Source organism: Staurois parvus, unplaced genomic scaffold, assembly GCF_062004578.1.
Source record: "Staurois parvus isolate SC_StPar_1 unplaced genomic scaffold, SC_StPar_1.0 ptg000071l, whole genome shotgun sequence".
NCBI lineage: Eukaryota > Metazoa > Chordata > Amphibia > Anura > Ranidae > Staurois > Staurois parvus.
Genome location: NW_028317867.1, coordinates 4,689,179 through 4,704,711, shown reverse-complemented (window position 1 = coordinate 4,704,711; position 15,533 = coordinate 4,689,179). Strand labels below are relative to the sequence as shown.

General features: G+C 43.4%; 1 protein-coding gene across 1 annotated transcript in view; it reads left to right on the top strand.

Annotated features, from left to right (window-relative positions):
* PPAT (phosphoribosyl pyrophosphate amidotransferase) overlaps window positions 1-15,533 on the top strand; it is a 43,838-nt gene that overhangs the window by 12,097 nt on the left and 16,208 nt on the right. Inside the window, exons 3-4 of the mRNA XM_089669287.1 lie at window positions 59-265; window positions 14,395-14,507. Coding sequence (XP_089525413.1) covers window positions 59-265; window positions 14,395-14,507 — 320 coding nt within the window. The remainder of the gene's footprint in view (window positions 1-58; window positions 266-14,394; window positions 14,508-15,533) is intronic.

Here is a 15,533-nt window from a genome sequence, read left to right as displayed (position 1 = left end):
GTTTGGATGACTATAAAGTCTTCCAGTGCTATGCTCATGCTTTTCTGTCCCCCTACAGGGAATGGGCTTGGTCAATCATGTGTTCAGCGAGGAGAATTTGAAGAAACTAAACATGAGCAATCTGGGAATTGGGCACACAAGGTATTCGACATCGGGAAATTCTGCTTTGGAGAATTGTCAGCCATTCGTCGTTGAAACGCTCCATGGAAGGATTGCTGTGGCACATAATGGAGAACTAGTAAATGCAGCTCGACTTAAGCGAAAGGTAATCTGATAAAGCTCACATTATATCTAGTGTAAGGGCATTAAAAGCGTTTCAGTCGCTGCACACTGTACAAGGCAGGTGGACCAACTGTATATTTCATATAAACCTGGAAAAGAAAAACCTTTGGGTCTCTGGTCAGGCTTTGACAGCCCTGTTTAGTAAATCTCGCTGTTAGTGCAGGCTAGCACCTCCATGATTAAGCCCTGGAGAGTTTGCTGAAGCTGCTATTGTCTTTGACATACAGCTTTGTATGATGTGTGGCAATTGAAACCCCGTTAATTCTTGCACTTGGTATGGAGTCGGGACCAAATCCCATCTAGCCTGCAGCCACATTTACTGACCGGGGCTGTCAAAGCAGAGTGAAGACCAAAAGGTTTTGGGTTTTTTTTTGCAGTTGGTCCATCTGCCTTTTGTAGATGTATGCTCAGTGCTGAGGCCTACTTCTAGAAAGCAGAAGTGGTATTCTGCAATCTGGGCACTTGCTGCCCTTCAACGCATTGGGTCATAAATGCAAGTATATACTCAGTAGAGATTTAAGTCCTGTGGTGCTGAATGCTGCTGTTCTTCCTGGGTGCACTTTAATGATTTATTTTTTTTTTTAATTGATCATCCAAATGACTGTATGGTAATGGGTAGAATATACAGTGTGTGAGTGAGTAAGGATTCTGAGAATCTCAGAGCCTTTTGACCATAAATAGGTGGAGGCCTGCAACAATCTTGTTTATGTCCAATTCTATCCAAAATGTTACAGAAAGTGATGGGGAAATCTCTCAGCAGGGACACAGATAAAAATTAAAACCTGTTTGACATGGGAGTTGGAATGTCTGACGGTGATATATTTTAGTGTATGGATCTTTGACAACTGCACTCTGTAAGGGCACCACAGTGACAAGGAATGAGGTATAATCTTCCCAGTGGGGTCAGAAAAATACACCACCAATTATAGCACACAGGAAGAACTTGAATTTGTTCTGCAAGTATTTCTGCATGAAGTGCGGTGTAATCTATGGAATTGCAGTTTTAGAATACATATATACTATGTACAATATACACTATATAGCCAAAAGTATTGGGACACTCCTCCCAAATCATTGGATTCAGGTGTTCCAATCATCTCCATGGCCACAGGTAAAATCAAGTACCTAGGCATGCAGACTGCTTCTACAAATTTTTGTGACATTATACCAAAGAGCAGCTGCTCAGCACTGGACCTGGAAGACTGCTGCTTTCAATGTAGTAGCTACAGTGATATGCGGCTTACACCAAATTAGTGAGGTATGAGATATTTATACTTACTTTGGTCAGCTTGGTCCTGACCATTGTAACTGCAATAAAAATCCTACCTAAACTTGAGCTTTAATGGAATCTGGCATCAAATATGGCTGCCAAAAAAACATGCAGGTCCAACTGTCTTGACCCCTCCTTGTAATAAATATTATAAGTTAGGTATATGTTAAAATTTTTATAAATTAACTAAAATATGATTTTCTCTGAAATAAACCAATGAAAAGCTCTGTTCAAATTGGAACATAAAGACTCTAAGTCTTTGGTCACACCGAATTAGTCTTTAAATTCATGCAAGTTTAAGTGAAGTTGCTCAATTTCAAATTCTGGTGTCATTCTGACTTCAGGATGCAACTTGGAAGACATCTGTGAGACTTCATGCACAGATATCTATGTAAGTCTCACCTGAATATGCCAAAAGTAGTGCATGAAGTACTTTCAAAATTGGTGCGACTCCAACGGAGTCAGAATTGCACCCATATGACTGCTTCCATTGCGAACAATAGGATGTGACTTTTGATAGTTTCAAATCGCATGACAAGTCACACCGGTGTAATGGTGACTAAAACACATTCATTATAACAAGCCTCAGCACCACTTTGTTGTGATAAATTACAAGTAAGCTTTAATTAAACCAATTTATAGTGATGCAGGTTTTTATTAGTGGGGTAGGTAACACAGAACTTCAGCTTTGGTGAAATTACAAATCCCACCATACTTCTGGGAGTCATGCCTGTGGCTGTCAGTCTTGCAGTGCTTCATGGAACTTGTAGTTCCACCACAGCTGGTATGGCAGTGTTGCCTACCCTGCTATTAAACGCTCGCCACTATGAATAGCTTTATTTAAAGCAGAACATTTTGTTTTAATTTTGGATAGAGCAAGAGGGTTAGATTTTCAGATATTGGGGTTGATTTACTAAAACTAGAGTGCAAAATCTGGTGCAGCTGTGCATGGTAGCCAGTTGGCTTCTAATTTCAGTTTGTTCAATTAAGCTTTGACCGGGACGCTGATTGATTTCTATGCAGAGCTGCACCACATTTTGCACTCTCCAGTTTTAGTAAATCAACCCCATTGTGTTGTCAGGGCTTGACAATTTGCTTTGAATCTAGGAGCCAGATTAAAGCTAGAAGTTTTTTTTTTTTTTTTTTTTTTTTTCAACAAAAAAAAAATTGATGGGTCGGGCTACTGTTTTGTTCGGTTGCAGTGCTGCTGGTTGGGATTGCTTTCTCGTGGAATGGTTTTGGGGGGTGCATGTCTTTGGGGACTGGCAGGGAGGGGTAAGTCATGGTGCTCATGGAGTGGCTGGTGCCAAGGGGTGTGTGGAGGAGCCTTTCCGCTCAGCGGCAGCAGGTCTGCTGGGGTAGGGGGCGGAGAGTGCGCTGGGGTACTCGAGTGTGGGGAGGAAAGGGAAAACTTTGGCTCTGCTGCGGGTAAGCAGCAAAGCTGGAGTGGTGGGTCTCCCTTGGATGTCTCCCTTGTGCGTCACTGGATGTAATGCAGTACAGATCGCACTGCATTACATTCTTTCCGGCCTCGATGGTCGGGGACACTGACAACGGGGATCTGTAAGTGATGTTATACATGTCGTTTCTGGGTCAGGAACAAGAAGGGGAGAAGATCGGATGTATATTCGCTCTTCTCCCTCCCCTGTACCCGGCGGCTATGTTGCAGATGGGCAAGCAGAGCCCGGGATACATAGTGGGTGGTAATTTAAATCGGGTGTGTTGAAGCACAGCCGCCTGAATGCTTCCACCCGACAAGTAAACCCTGCTGCTTGCCTGCAGGGCTTCCAAAACTGCATGTCCCATCCGTGAATGCATGAAGGTAAAAACCTTGAGCCTTTACAGCCACTTTAAATATGTTTTCACCTCAGATCTAAAGATACAACACCTTTCAAAGATCTCTAAAGACATGCTGGTTGAGAATACTGTACTCAGATTTTTCCTGGTCTTGTGATTTTCAGTGGTTACTGGTGGCATTTCCTTTATACTTCGGTGAATCTCCTGCATACAGTATCTCACAGGAGTACACCCACCACATTTGTGGAAATGTCCAAATTGGGCCCAAAGTGTCAATATTTTGTGTGGCCACCATTATTTTCCAGCACTGCCTTAACCCTCTTGGGCTTGGAGCTCATCAGAGCATCTGGATATGAAGCTGAGCACGTGCACTCAACTTCTTTGGTCGACCATGGCGAGGCCTGTTCTGAGTGTAACCTGTCCTGTTAAACCGCTGTATGGTCTTGGCCACCATGCTGCAGCTCAGTTTCAGGGTTTTGGCAATCTTCTTATAGCTTAGGCCATCTTTATGTAGAGCAACAATTTGTTTTTTTTTTGTTTTTTTCCAGATCCTCAGAGTTCTTTGCCATGAGGTGCCATGCTGAACTTCCAGTGACCAGCATGAGTGTGTGAGAGTGACAACATGTAATTTAACACACCTGCTCCCCATTCACACCTGAGACCTTGTAACACTGAGTCACATGACACCGGGAGGGAAAATTGCTAATTTGGCCCAGTTTGGACATTTTCACTTAGGGGCGTACTCACTTTTGTTGCCAGCGGTTTAGACATTAATGGCTGTGTATTCAGTTATATTGAGGGGACAGCAAATTTACACTGTTATACAAGCTGTACACTCACTACTGGGGGTGCACTGAAATGTTGGTGGCTGGAATAATATCAAAAACACCCCTATTGTTCATCGGCCGATATGGGGGGGAAAAAAGCACCGATATAGGTGCTGAAAAAAACGCCGCCCCCTCACCTCTGCCCAATAGTTCTCAGACTTTTCTGAGAAACCATCTAACGATCCCGGCGCTGGGCATAAAGATTAGAGAAGGAAAGATGGCCTCCACTCATCTCTATGCCCTTGGAGGACCGGAGCGATGTCACTTCCGTTTCCAACAATTTTTTTTTTTTTTAAGGCACTAGATTAATGATTTTTCTGATCTAATGCTTTACATTGTAGAGGAGAGATGTGGGGTCTTATTGACCCCATCTCTCTCCATAAAGAAGACCTGTCCCTAATTATTTCTATCACAGGGAATGCATGCATTTTTTGTGATGGGGGGAAAAAGTGATTAAACTTTTTTAATTTTTTTTTTGCAAAAATTTAAAAGTGCCCCCATGCTCACACATAGTGGTGAACGCATATGTAGGCCATGCACACATGTAAACTGTGTTCAAACACACGTGAGGTATCTCCACGAACATCAGAGGAGGAGCAATAATTCTAGCACTAGACCTCCTCTGTAACGTTACACTGCTAACCTGTAGAAATTGTCATGGAGATTTTTAAGTACTGCAGTTTGACGACATTTCTCAAGCCTGTGCAATTTTAACGCGTGACATGTTGAGTAACTATTTACTCGCCGTAACATCCCCTTTCATATGTTACAAAAAAATTGGGGTATATATAGTGTATTTAAAAAAATATATATATATATTCATTTTTAAGAACTGTGCGTTTAGGTTTTCGGACAATTTTTGGTTTCGGCACCAGACTTCATTTTGGTGCACCACTGCGCACTACTTTACATTGTAGCAAAGTGTAATTTCTTCGGTGTTGTCACATGAAAAGATAGAATCAAATATTTACAAAAATGTGAGGGGTGTACACCTGTGAGATACTGTAGATGTGTCATTTGTAGCTCAGCCTTTTAAATCCAATATATCACTTTGCAGACCTTGAAAATGAAGCATTTCCTCTCCGATTTAGCATTTTATTATCTATTTGATAAGGGCCAGTAAATTTGTGATTTGTTCCCAGGAATCAGACTGTAGTAGAACAGCAGTTAGTGAATGTGAGGTGAATGTAGAGGGGCAATGCAGAACATTGATTTGTGATAAGAGCCCATGTATTGCTAGTCAAGAACTTTGTGCTGCTGTTTGGCCTTGTCCCAAAACTTGAAGTGACCAAGTATTCCTAGAATAGAAATGTACATTTATAATCTCTATGCAGAACGTTCTACTTGCGGAATAGATTCGCCTGTTTTGGCATATCTTAATATTGAGCCATAGTATTGGGCCCACAAATACCTGGCATACACTCAAGCAGCATGTGAAATTCAAACTTGTGTGTATTGGTGTTCCAAAAAAACCCTTCGAGGCACTCCACCCCCCAAGGAAGACCTTTTTGTTTGAAAAAAGGTCACTTGGTATTGAACAGGAAGCGCAGACCAGAGATAAAATCATGTGCTAATACTTATGCCCCGTACACACTAAGAAAATCGTACAAAAATTGTCGTACGGGGACCGATCATCCAATAATTGTATCGCTGGTACACAACTTATGACAGCCGATCACGACAATTCGTGCAACAATATCCGAAGGGACAAGCGCAAAAATTTCTCGTACGATACCAGATCATACAATTTTCGTTTAATCAGTACAGTAGTTGTCCGAAAATACAATGCGATACAGGACATCACTTTCGAAATTCTTATCTTTAACCTTTTTCACTTTTGATGAGACTAGCAGGAAAAAAAAATGGGTGATCGTTCATCCGATATCGTGTGTACGGGGCTTAAGACTTGTACTTTCCTCCCCTCACCCACAACACAGGACATCTACATAAGATGGTCAGAATGCACTTTTGTAGGAAATGTCTGGCCAATGTTTACCCAGAATGTGATGCAAGATTGCAGCATTTGGCTGCATTTAAATAAAACTCATGGTTTATGTACTCTATTACATGGCTTAGTATGAAACCTGTCACATGTTAGGTAAAATTATATGCTTGCTGAAGGGGGGGGGGGGGCCTCTGGTCAACATTGGTACTGTGGTTTAAGCAAGATGTAAGATCTACTTATGTTTCAGGTCTACAGCTCTAATCTGCTTTTTGAGAGGAGGAATATTCTAAAATACTGATTTTTTTTTTTAGATGAAATACCACAATATTTGTGTACAGCGCTATGCATAAGCAACTCCACCCCCTCCCCTTCCTTACTTTTTTGACCAGTTGTATTGAAAGATATTGAAGCGTTTAATTTACAAAACTTTAACATGAAGGGCTCGTTCACAGAAGCGCTTTCCCTTGGGGCCATAAATATTAGATGACTGTATCAGGTAACAACTTCATGTTTGTGGTGCACCTACAGACTGCAGTTGCTCAGGTCATTAAAAAAAGTCATGCTTGCCTGCTCTGTACAATGGTTTTGCACAGAAGCCATGATCCTCCTGTTCTTGGGTCCCCCACCAGCACTCCTGGCCCCTTCCTTCTGCCTAGTGCCCCCAGAGCAAGTAGCTTGCTATGGGGGAACCAAAGCAGGCTTGCTCCCAAGCAGCTTCTCTGTGTCCATTCATACAGCTTTGGCTCCCGCTGCTGGCTCAGCCATTGAGAGAGTCCCCAGAGAGCCAAAGCTCTCCGGCACATCAGTGAATTGCAATGAGGCTCAGGTACAGTGGGGCAAAAAAGTATTTAGTCGGCCACCAATTGTGCAAGTTCTCCCACTTAAAAAGATGAGAGAGGCCTGTAATTGGCATCATAGGTAGACCTCAACTATGAGAGGCAAAATGAGAAAATAAAATCCAGACAATCACATTGGCTAATTTGGAAAGAATTTATTTGCAAATTATGGTGGAAAATAAGTATTTGGTCACCTACAAACAAGCAAGATTTCTGGCTCTCACAGACCTGTACCTTCTTCTTTAAGAGGCTCCTCTGTCCTGTACTCATTACCTGTATCAATGGCACCTGTTTGAACTTGTTATCAGTATAAAAGACACCTGTCCACAACCTCAAACAGTCACACTCCAAACTCCACTATGTTGAAGACCAAAGAGCTGTCGAAGGACACCAGAAACAAAATTGTAGACCTGCATCAGGCTGGGAAGACTGAATCTGCAATAGGCAAGCAGCTTTGTGTGAACAAATCAACTGTGGGAGCAATAATTAGAAAATGGAAGACATACAAGACCACTGATAATCTCCCTCGATCTGGGGCTCCACGCAAAATCTCACCCTGTGGGGTCAAAATGATCACAAGAACGGTGAGCAAAAATCACAGGACCACACGGGGGGACCTAGTGAATGACCTGCAGAGAGCTGGGACCAACGTAACAAAGGCTACCATCAGTAACACACTACTCCGCCAGGGACTCAGATCCTGCAGTGCCCGACGTGTCCCCCTGCTTAAGCCAGTACATGTCCGGGCCCGTCTGAAGTTTGCTAGAGAGCATTTGGATGATCCAGAAGAGGATTGGGAGAATGTCATATGGTCAGATGAAACCAAAATAGAACTGTTTGGTAGAAACACAACTCGTTGTGTTTGGAGGAGAGAAAATGCTGAGTTGCATCCAAAAAACACCATACCTACTGTGAAGCATGGGGGTGGCAACATCATGCTTTGGGGCTGTTTCTCCGCAAAGGGACCAGGATGACTGATCCATGTACAGGACAGAATGAATGGGGCCATGTATCATGAGATTTTGAGTGCAAACCTCCTTCCATTAGCAAGGGCATTGAAGATGAAACGTGGCTGGGTCTTCCAACATGACAATGATCCCAAACATACCGCCCGGGCAACGAAGGAGTGGCTGCGTAAGAAGCATTTCAAGGTCCTGGAGTGGCCTAGCCAGTCTCCAGATCTCAACCCCATAGAAAACCTTTGGAGGGAGTTGAAAGTCTGTGTTGCCCAGCGACAGCCCCAAAACATCACTGCTCTAGAGGAGATCTGCATGGAGGAATGGGCCAACATACCAGCAACAGTGTGTGCCAACCTTGTGAAGACTTACAGGAAACGTTTGACCTCTGTCATTGCCAACAAAGGATATATAACAAAATATTGAGATGAACTTTTGATATTGACCAAATACTTATTTTCCACCATAATTTGCAAATTCTTTTCAAATCAGCCAATGTGATTGTCTGGATTTTTTTTCTCATTTTGTCTCTCATAGTTGAGGTCTAACTATGATGCCAATTACAGGCCTCTCATCTTTTTAAGTGGGAGAACTTGCACAATTGGTGGTTGACTAAATACTTTTTTGCCCCACTGTAAGTATAGTGGAGAATACATGAAGGTAAAAAAAAAAAAAAATCTTGAGCCTTTACAACCACTTTCGGAGGAGCACTGCTTGGCTTACATGCCCTGAATTCTTTATTCTGAATTTTTATATAGTTACTAAGACGTTCATAGTATGATCAGCACTCTCCATTCCAGAATCTCTAATCTTGCATTGGTAATTGACGCCTTTGGGCAAAAATGTGACTTGCATAAGACTAAATGAGTTGGGCATGGCTGGATACATGCATGTTAAAACTCTGATCCGTATAATACATACTACTCCTGGATGTTCCTGCTCTTACACCCGTGATGAGGTAGTTTCTCTAGACTAGTAAATGTACTGTTTACTACAAAAGTACATTTCGTGGATTTTCTAAATGAAGGTTGAAACAAACTGAACAAAACAAATACAAAGCAGACGTACTTTGGCAAATTTTAATGTGGTATACATAGGACTGTACACGCCATCCGAACGTTTAAAGAAAATCTACAACACGGGAAATTGTCATGGCCTCTTTATTAGAATATAAATTAAAACTAGCCGCCTTAAGGAAGAATTTCACTTTTTACATTCAGTTCCTGATGGGACAAGTACATGACACCACAGCTAGGAAGGATACAGCAGGCTTGCTAGCAACTGCCTGTTTCTGGCTCCCAGCATTTGTACAAGGCAAGCACCAGAAAGAGGGGACGGGACGGGATCGCCTTTCTCTGCATTCGTCTTTCTGGTGCTTGCCTTTAGCAAGTGCTGGGAGCCAAAGACAGGCAGTTGCTAGCACACAAGCTGTCTCATTGCTAAGGGCCCTTGTATATGGGCAGACTCCACCAAGTGCCTCTGCCTGCTCAGCGTGAGATATGTCCACCGAACAGGTAGATGACAGGTCTGTTCTGCTGTGCTTGTGCGGAGCAGGCACGGACACAGCCCGTTCTCTATGGGCAAGCTGGATGTAAACAGACTGTCAGTTTATGTCCAGCTGTCATCCGATCTGCTAAGCGGATGGGGAATGGACCCCCATCCAATAAATTTATTTAACTGGAGATGAATGTCAAGATGCCGACTTAAAACCCACAAATTGGGTGCCATTACCCCATAAGGGTTTACTGCAACAAAGCCAATCCACCGCTCAGCTGAGGCTCTGCTTTGCAGCAGCCACATCTTCCTAGTAACCTCGGGTAGCTTATCACCTAAAGGGGAAAAAAGCCATAAGAGCCAGGTCAGTGTGTGCAGCAACTGGCAGTTTTCTGCACCTGATCAACAGCAGTCTTCACAACAATGGACAATCGCCAATACTGAAGTGATGGGAGCTACGTTAACATTTTATTTATCTTTTTTGCACATCACTGAGGTGCAGAGAAATGAAGTGTAAATTCTACTTCAAAAACATTTGGTCCTCATGCACACTGGACATTTTTACAGCTGCTGTTTTTGGCTTTTGTTGTTTTTTTTCTTTTCTACAGCCAGTAAACTCCCCAGCGTGTTATCCTATGTGTCCATGCACACATAGGCTTTAATCAGCTTTTTTTTTTTAGCTGAAAACCACACCCCCCCAGAACTAGGGTTTCGAGAGGAGTTTTTTAGCTGTAAAAACACTTTAACACTGAAAAAAGCAGTAAAATGCAGCGAATGTTTTTGGGGCATTTTTTGAGCAGAAAAAAAACCCTGTGGCTAAACGCTAATGCAAAAATTCTGAAACTCACATTTTTACTGCGACTTTACACAGCTAACGCTGCCAATGTTATGAAAACGCCCCGTGTGCATGGAGCCTTAAAAAAATCAAAACAAAAAAAAGCTATGCAATGTGCTAAACTGCTTTAGCTTTCAGGTAGCTATCAGGCCCTTCTATTTCTGACTTGGTGTTACTGAAACCACAACAGTAAAATTACTCTATATGCAGTAAAGCATGCTTGTTTTACTCACTATGGAACCTAAGGGGTTAATCCTCTGTATTTAACCGCCTTCCGCCCGCCATATAGTACAATGATGGGCACAAGGTGGTTCTCTCGTTCTGGGAGGAGGTCATATGACGTCCTCCCATTCTAACCAAGCATGCGCGGCTCTGGGAGCGCACTGCGCGGCAATCGGTGGTGCGCTGTCCCTTGGACAGCGGATCACCGATCGATGGAAAGAGCCAAGATGTCGGCTCGGTCATGTGATAAACTGTGTCCAATCACAGCTGATCGCATGTAAATAGGGAAATGCCGGTTATCGTCATTTCTCCCCTCACAAGCTGTCATGCTGACAGCTTGAGAGGAGAGCCGGTAATCGGCATCCTTCAGAGGGAACATGTACACTGATCATCAGGGAACTGATGATCAGTGTGCCCTGATGATCTGTGTAGCCCAAGCAGTGCCACCTGTCAGTGCCATCTGTCAGTGCTCATCCATGCCACTTGCCATTGCCCATCAATGCCACACATCAGTGCCCATCTGAGCTGCCTTTCAGTGCCAGTCAGTGCCACCCATCAGTGCCGCCTATCAGTGCAATGAGTGCTGCCTTTCAGTGCCCATCAGTGATGCATGCCAATCAGTGACACCTGTCAGTGTCCATCAGTGCCCATCACTGCAGCCTCATTAGTGCACATCAGTGAAGGAGAAAAATACCTTATTTACAAAATTTTATAACAAAAACTAAAATGTGTTTTTTTTTGTTTTTTGTTTTTCAAAAATTTTTAGTGGTTTTTGGTTTAAGAAAAAATAAAAAACCCAGAGGTGATTAAATACCACCAAAATAAAGCTCTATTTGTCACACAAAAAGATACATATTTCTAATGAGTACAGTGTTGCATGACCGCGCAATTGTCATTCAAAGTGTGACAGCGCTGAAAGCTGGAAATTGGCCTGGGCAGGAAGGGGTATAAGTGCCCTGTAGGCTAGTTGTTAAAAAGGCAGTTTGATCCTGTTTTCTCTGCTCCTCTTGTTGAAATGTCCACCTGATAAGACAGACTGAAACCGTAGCCACATGCACAGTTTAGTGTGTATTGTTAGTTTTTTTTTGTTCTTTTTTTTTTTCTTTTTTCTCCTTGGAGTGCATGTAATCTGCACTGTCTAGACCAGTGGTTCTTAACCTTGTTGGAGGTACTGAACTCCACCAGTTTCATATGCGCATTCACCGAACCCTTCTTAATTGGAAAAATAAAATATGATTTTTAAAATTCAAAACATAGGTATATATTTATACATAGGTGCACAAAATGAACAAAACCGTTAAGAACAAAGAACAAAACCATTAAAACATGATTTTCACACAAAAACAGAATAATGAATATTTACTGCACGAATCATATGAGTCGGGTGTGGGTCTTCACCTCCACCGAACCCGCGAGACTGACTCACCGAACCCCTGGGGTTCGATCGAACCCAGGTTAAGAACCACTGGTCTAGACAGAGGTCAGGGGTTTTGCATCCTCCTAGAACAGAAATAAAACTCCTAAAAGCTTTAACCAGAGCTCTGCTGAAGTCACAAGACTGCTCTAACTGCTGATGTGAAACTGTATTTAGCAGTTTATATTTACTAAAATAATTGCACTTCCATGTTGTGTGTACTGTGGGAGACCAGATATAGTGAATGCAGGGTCCTGGGTTTAGTAACACTTTAACCTCTTAATGCTGTGGCTTCTATATCATGTGACTGCTTTGACTGCATCTCTACAGTGCTTACATAATCAGGAGCCTGTCCTTATGCCTACCAATCAGAAGCCTTGACTGAGCAGTTGGTGACACGCTAGGAGCACACGTCCTGCACACAACTTCCTGCTGCTGTGCATACATGCGCAGTGCCTGGGAGTTCAAGCCCAGCTTTCTTGCTGCTGCATATATGCAATCAGCAAGAGGTTGAATACGGGGGGGAGCGGGGATTTCTAACACTGGAGCAGAAAGAATCTGCAGTAGCTCTGCATGGCTTGTTCAGCTTAGCTTTAAAAGATGGAAGCTGGTTGCCATAACCAGCTGTTCCAGATTCTCTGGTGGTAAATTCCCATTTTTTTTTCATTTTAACTACTTGCCAACCTCAAGTAGTTAAAATGAAGCAACTGCGGCCAGCCAATTCTGGGAGGGCGTCATGACGTCCTCCCAGAACGCGCTCTCCTGCTCGCCCCTGGGGGCGCACACTCGGTTATCTCTGTGATAGCTGTGTCCTACGGACACAGCTGATCACGTGATGTGGTAAAAGGCCAATCACAGCGGCCTTTTACCACGTGATCAGCCGTGTCCAATGACACGCTGATCACCGGGAAATGCAATTGCTGGTTCTCGGCTGCACTTTCCTTGCGCTGTCAGAGTGTGAGGAAAGTACTGCCAAGAACCGGCAGTTGTCAGAGCAGGAATCGGCGCCGATCATCAAAGCACTGATCGGTGCCCAGGAGTGCCACCTACCTGTGCCCAGTGGTTGCGCCAGTCAGTGCCCAGTGGTTGCGCCAGTCAGTGCCCAGTGGTTGCGCCAGTCAGTGCCCCCCATCAGTACCCATCATCAGTGCTGCCCATCAGTGCTGCCTCATCAACGCACATCAGTGAAGGAGAAAAATTACCTGTTTGAAAAATTTTATAATAGAAACAAACTTTTTTTTTTTTGTTTTTTTTTAATTGTTTGCACATGTTTTGTTTATAGCACAAAAAAGTGAAGCGCCCAGTGGCGATTAAATACCACCAAAAGAAAGCACTGTTTGTGAGAAAAAAAATGCTAAAAATTTCATATGGGTACAATCTTGCATGACCGCACAATTCTCATTCAAAATGCAACAGCGCTGAAAGCTGAAAATTGGCCCGGTAAAGAAGGGGGTATAAGTGCCCGGTAGGCAAGTGGTTAATGAAACAAGACCAGGGTGAAATGGGTGGGTGACATTTCTAGTGTGTTGTGGGGTTTTTGTTTTTTGTTTTTTTTCCCCCTAAAGCTACCAGTCCCATCAATCCAGCATGTACTGGATATGAACGAAGGTAGACATGGTTGACGTCTGTGACAGCAATGCTTCCTTCCATAGAAGGTGCAGAAGTGAGTGTAGCCACCCAGAGACAAGCAAGTGTTTGCAGACTTACCAGGTAAAAATAAAGGAGGGGAGCTTGAAAAAGCTTGTTTTAGGCAAGTGTAAGAAGACTGTAGGTGACTATATTGGGCTGTAATTTCTGCCAAGGAAATAGCAGGGTGTCTGTTGCCAACAGTGTGGCACGCTGTATGCATACTGGGCTGCTCACCTGCATGCCTGTCAAATGGGGGCAAGTGACTTTGTGCACACAGCACATGGTGGCTCGATATACACTCACCAGCCGCTTTATTAGGTACACCTTGCTAGTGCCAAGAAAATATCCCCCACACCATTACACTACCAGCCTGAACCATTGATACAAGGCAGGATAGAGCCATGCTTTCATGTTTGTCAAATTCTGACCCTACCATCTAAATGTCGCAGCTGAAATCAAATGCCCATTCTCCTGACCTGCAATAAAAAAATATCCAGTGAGCAGCAGTTTTTTTTCTCTAGACCCTAGAGATGGTTGTGTGAAAATCCCAGCAGGTCAGCAGTTTTTGAAATACACAGACCAGCCCGTCTAGCACCAACAGCCATGCCATGTGTTCATGTCACTTAAATCCCCTTTCTTCCCCATTTGTGATGCTCGGTTTGAACTTCAGCAAGTCATCTTCACCATGTCTAGATGCCTAAATGCTATGGGTTGCTGCCATGTGATTGGCAGATTAGCAATTTGAGTTACCAAGCAATTGAACCCAATACCTTATAAGTGGCCAGTTAGTGTACATAAATGGCTCATTCATGGTGTACGGACCTCAGTAATATTTTAGCTCTGTGTGGGGAGCCCCTTTTTTTAACCTGTACCCTCCTTTTTAATAGTTGATGCGACATGGTATCGGCCTGTCTACAAGTTCTGATAGTGAGCTCATCACTCAGCTTCTGGCCTTCACACCTCCCCTGGAAGAAGATCACACGCCTGATTGGATAGCACGGTGAGTGTTCAATGACTTCCAATTCCTGAAAAACTTCAGCTTAAACGGAAGGCTCCTGTTATCTGAACTCTAGAGCTCTTCAAATGAGATGCAATAGTTCTTGCACATATGAAGTAGCCCATTAGTAAGGTGCTGGTGTAGTGTAAGGTCCCATGACCCCCAGTGTGCTGTCATAGGACTCTGTTTACATTTGTTTTGCCGTTTGACCAGCTTTTCACAGAACATTTCTTTTGCCTGCAACATGAAGGAGAGGGGTTGTGGGGCTGTAAAAATGCATCTCAACCGCATGGAAAAAGGATTGCTCAATACATATACTGTATATTGTGAATGGGAACTAAGAGGCATTGTATGTTGTCTAAAATCTGTTCCACTGCAAATATTTTTGATGTTGCAACATTGTTTGGCTTTAGTTATGTGGATATGTTATCTATCAAAGACTGCATTTATCTGCTGTCAGCTCAGGGACTGAAGGTCAGTTAACCAACATGGAAATACTGTAGCCAACTCCTTTCAGTAGATGCTCATAGAACTTCAGTGTTGGGTGATTAGGGGATCCTTACAAGTGTGCATTTCCCAGGATGGCCACCTCTTTGAGCAGAGGCAGCAAAAATGTTGGATCAATAAGCTTGGGGGGAGGGGTGCATCTAGTTTTTGATGGCGGTCTCATGTATTGGTGACGGCTACCAAATCATCCAGCTGCTTTGGCAGATTGGACAAACCTTCCCATGTCTCATTCCCCCCCCCCTTCCCTTTTTCCCCCAGTGTGCTGAGCTGACAGGTCTTTTGCACACTCCCAACACTTAGATTATACACAGTCTTTGACTGCCAGTGAGGGGAGGCCACCCTGTTAAGCGGCGTACAGAGACAGGCCTGCTGCCTGTCTCTGTATGCAAAGTTTTTTAGTTGGTCTTAATTGCCTCTAATTTTATCTACAAACTGGAGGTAATTCTTTTTGAATTTGGTGCATCCAGTGTTCTACTTTGTGAAGTATTGCTATTAAGAACTCCCTGAATCTGTTCAGCGCTT